The 4,653-nt window shown below is 31.5% G+C and overlaps 1 protein-coding gene across 1 annotated transcript; it reads right to left on the bottom strand.

The window, feature by feature from the left end:
* Positions 1-1,580: 1,580 nt before the first annotated feature.
* LOC123921803 lies at positions 1,581-4,402 on the bottom strand. The gene is made up of 2 exons (XM_045974484.1): positions 3,747-4,402; positions 1,581-2,156 (listed from the first exon to the last, which is right to left on the bottom strand). The coding sequence occupies exons 1-2, from the start codon at positions 4,147-4,149 to the stop codon at positions 1,966-1,968; spliced, it is 594 nt and encodes a 197-aa protein (XP_045830440.1). The 5' UTR covers positions 4,150-4,402; the 3' UTR covers positions 1,581-1,965.
* Positions 4,403-4,653: the final 251 nt, after the last annotated feature.

The raw sequence follows: 4,653 nt of genomic DNA, 5'->3' as shown, positions 1-4,653 counted from the left end.
CTTGGAGACCAATGTTATCATCCCTACTTTCACGCTGTACCACCGAAGAAGACGCTAAGGACCAGATTTCTAGGAATCTTAGCTTGGAGAAGAAGACTAAGCGGTCTATAAATAGCTTCATACTTCCATTTGTAAAAGATCGAATTCTGATATATAAAACTCCCAGGGTTGTTGGGATCGAACTAAGTTGTAATCACATCATTTAATCAATAATACAACTCCCTTAGAGTTTTTACCAGAACAGTGGCAATTTATTTGCTTAAATTTAATTTAATTCAGTTCGGATGAGTTGTTGGTACGTGGTTGTGGATTTCGTGTTGGCGGGCGTTCCATTCGCCACTTTGTAGCCTAATTGTTCTCTACAGATTTTCACTCTTCTCCTTTTTTTTAACTTGGTTTTGCACCCGTGCGCAAGTTCGTTGGGTTGCGCTCGAGATGAGTGTTGTTTGTTAAGATTTATTAGGACTGTTTTGATTTATCACGATTTTTTTTATCTGGGTCAGGTGTGATGTCCCCCAATCTTTGTATCACTTTATTTTATTTAATATATTTTTCATTTTGCTTAAAAAAAAAATGATTAAAATAATAAGATCTGGTCCAATCTAGTATGGTTTAATTTGGATCCATTTTTAGCTATTGAAATTATAAATTATATTTTTTAATTAAATATTAATATTATAAAAAAAGTATAATAACAAGTTTGATGTAAAATATAATATTTAATAATAATAACAATAATATATATTAAAAATTATTATTTAGGAACGACAACGGTCAACTATATTTAAAATGTATGAACGTTTATTGTGTAATATTGTCAAAAAAATTAATTGTAATAATAGCATTAAATGTCAAATGTATAAGAATTGAGAATATCTAAGAGAAGAGTATTTGGAAGTGAAAGAAAGACAAATGGTTTTGACTTTGTCTTTATTCATATTATAAATTATAGATATAGATTAAAATGATGGTTTGCGGAATAATTAAATTTAACAAAGATTTTTATTGACATCTTATTACTATTTGACGAAAATATCTACTACCTTTTCATTTGATCATGGTACTATTACGGTATACCAATAATAAAAAGATATGTCGACAAAAAATATCAACATCAATGATGTGACCTATCGTAGGTAGATTTCCATGACGAAATTGCTTAACATGCAGGAAAAATATGAAACAACAAACGTAAAGAAAGAAAACGAAGTAAGAGGAAGCAAAAAACACAACATGAACTAGCGTAGCCGACCTTTTTGTAACACAAGTAACCGGCCAACTCATTCATTGATGTCATTCACGGCTTTATTTTGAACATTTTCTATTTTCATTTTTAAGTGATTTAGTGGCTAATAATTCAACTGTCAATTAATAAAGTGTTTGAAGTTCAAATTCAAATTTATAAAATATTAATGTTTCTATCAACTGAATTAAACTCTTCGTAAAAAAAATTGAGTTAAACTCACATAAACTTTTGAACTTTTTTTTTAAAAGAAATAAACTTATTTCATATAATTTTGAAAAAACATTAACAATAGTCCATGTGAACTTAACTTAATAAATGAACATCACATTATATATACAGTAATTAATTGTAGCGTGCTTTCTATTAGTCATCCTTACTAACTTAGTGTCGGAGCACCTGCAAGTACACAACCTCTCTTCCATTCACCGAAACGGAAGAGAAGTATCATTGGCGAAGTCATCTCTGATCCATGTAGCTATTAACCTAGGTGCTGCAAAATTGTTTGCAGATTCACCTTTTTTAGCTTTAGTGTATATATATCCGTCCTAACTAGCTTATGCGCATTATTTTGAAAATAAAAAATGAAAAAATTATTGAAAAATTTGAAGATAAAATTACATAAATACAAAATTATTGAAAATACTACTAAATGTTGCTGTTGGCACTTGGCATCATGGCAAGTGATGATTAATTCTCACCGAATCATTATTATCAGTTTTTCATAGCATGAAACTATACACCTTACTCAACCAACCGAAACCTTTGCACGGTTTTTCAGCTTGTGTGGAACACGAACCAAACGACACCGTTACGCTATCATCTACACCATCACTCTCTCCAATGTTGTTCTTTGGACAGATGAAGAAATTCCTTGATCCAATTTCCCTCAGCTTCTCATTTCTATCTAAACCTGCACTAATGAAACAGATCAATTTCCATCCTACAAAAATTATATTAAAATAAAAATTAATATGTACTTTTCATCTCTTTACTTTGTTTCATTTGCTATCTTATTTACAAATTTATTTATAATTTTTTCTTTGAAAATTTAAAATATTTTTCAAAACACAAGAAATTCTAAAAGAAATACTGTATGATACAAAGAGTCTAAAAAGGTTCGGATACAAAAACGTATCCAAGAAAATAAAACAGCAATGTCTAAACCACTCAATATCAATTATTAGGTGTCAACACCTAAACAAGCAAGAAGTTGTGACCACGGATTTGAATAGCATGCGGTAGATAAAGCAAGCACACTCTTTTACACTGTTTTAAATATTGATCGTTAATTTATGATTGAACTTTGCAGATTAAATATAGAAAAAAACAATCGCTAAAGGATTTGATTCGCTAGTTTGTGATCAGAAAGTTCAGATGCATTACTACGCACTAACAACACCAAATCCAATTTCTTGTGACCACTTCTGGATTGCTCCAAAGTTCGAGAGCTCGCTACAATGACATGCCACAAAAGCATAAAGGTGCGCCAAGCCTGTCACCTCCCATTCGAATCGTATTGCCTCCACGACAATTAATGGTGTTGGAATACAATATATTAGATTCTCAATAAATCTAAAATGTAAACTCTCTAAAGATTGGAAAGAGTATTAATGAGTAATTATCTTGTAGCCGTCACAATTCAATGTTCCAATGGATCTATCATCCCTTCTATAAAAGGTGTTCTCTTCTGACACCATATGATATAGTACAGTTTATATTTTTGACGATTTGCTATTAGACATCCGTTCACTTTTTCTGATTACTCTAGATCAACCCGCTAATTATTTAAACCATATTGTCACGATTGACACAAAAATTTAGTTCTTCTGATACATTTACTTTTTAGATTCATAAAATATTAGATACATTTAGTTCATAACTTCATATTATAAACCAAATACATCAAATAATAAATCAAATGCATTAAATATTAACCTGAAAAATATATTTTTCTTTATAACAAGGACTAAAGAAGTGTATTAATTTAAAAATATGACAATTTTTCAACATATGTAAATTTGAAGATAATTTTTCTCTTGGCATAAGTCTGAAGCTAAAGTTGAGTAAGCTGACAATTGAATTGACAAGTAAAGTGGATATCATCACACCTTCCAAGTAGATTAGACTTTTTAGTGTTTTTTTATTTATTTATGTAGATTCACACTTTTTTGTGTGATAGAAATGATACATTTTTGAAAATTGAAAATAATATTTTTATTATTTTCTAAAAATACACAATTAACATATTGGTTTCTAGCATTTCTTTTTCTTAACTAGTACTAAAATTCACAATAACCTCTATAAACAAATTTTAATCTCTACTTTAATATTTAGATGTTGTTAATTTATCAAAAAAATATTAACCTTAAAAAAATAAAAATTAAGAAACATTTTCATAAAATAAACTGGCTCTAAAATTGTAAATAAAACAAAATTGTGAATAAAAAATATATTTAAATTTAAACACAAACAAATTATTAAAAACGAAGCCATGACTTACTTTCCAAGCTGAACTGAGAATAATGAAGATCGAAGTATGAAGCCTCATTCGACGGCAAGATTGGACGGCGACCTTCCTTAACATATAACCGCACCGCCGCCGTTATCAAATCTCCCACCGTCGATTCCGGCGTCATCAAAACTTGCACCGGACCAAGGCTCCCTATCATCATAACCTTAAGCAGAAACTTCGGCGGCTGTTTCGGAAAAATCTCAGCCGCCGTCGTCGTCATTGCCGCACGCTTCCTATCCGGTCCAAGTTCCGGCATAGTCTTCGGCCGCCGGAGTTTTACACCAGCCGCCGTCGCAGAATTCTGACCGTAAAAAGAAGACGATTTCTCTGGTAATTTACCTCGCCGGTGATTTTCCACCGGACTGGTACGGTTGTTGTTGAGGTTCGGCATCGGAGTGTTTTACAGTGAGGGGTAAAGTGGTATTTTCAACTTCAATCAATGGTATCTGAAATATCTATAGTGAGTGGTGAAGAGATTTGGTTCTGTGGTTTATAGTTATTGAAAGCTATCATGCCAGAAGGGTAAAACGGGAAGAATATATTTTTTGAGCGTTACGAAAACTATGAAGATTTGATGAATGGAGACTTGGAGTGTGAGCCTCTGAATCTTTTGGATTTTTTTATACGTAAAGTGGCAGAGAGTGGCGGTCTTATGTCTATATAAAACGAAAATGAAACGTGTCTTTTTTTTTAAGGGTAAATAGGGTTTTACCCCCTGCAAAATAAGTCAGTTTTGCATTATCTCCCTGCAAAATTTTTTTTTGTGATTACCCCCTGTAAAATGAAGATTCCATCATTTACCCCCCTCAGTCGACAACATGGATGTTGACTGAACAAAATTGATGACGTGGGATGCATGTGTGACTTTTCATTCATTTTTTATTAAAGTTTTTGT

The sequence above is a fragment of the Trifolium pratense genome, linkage group LG4, assembly GCF_020283565.1.
Source record: "Trifolium pratense cultivar HEN17-A07 linkage group LG4, ARS_RC_1.1, whole genome shotgun sequence".
Lineage (NCBI taxonomy): Eukaryota > Viridiplantae > Streptophyta > Magnoliopsida > Fabales > Fabaceae > Trifolium > Trifolium pratense.
This window is presented reverse-complemented; position numbering and strand designations above follow the sequence as displayed.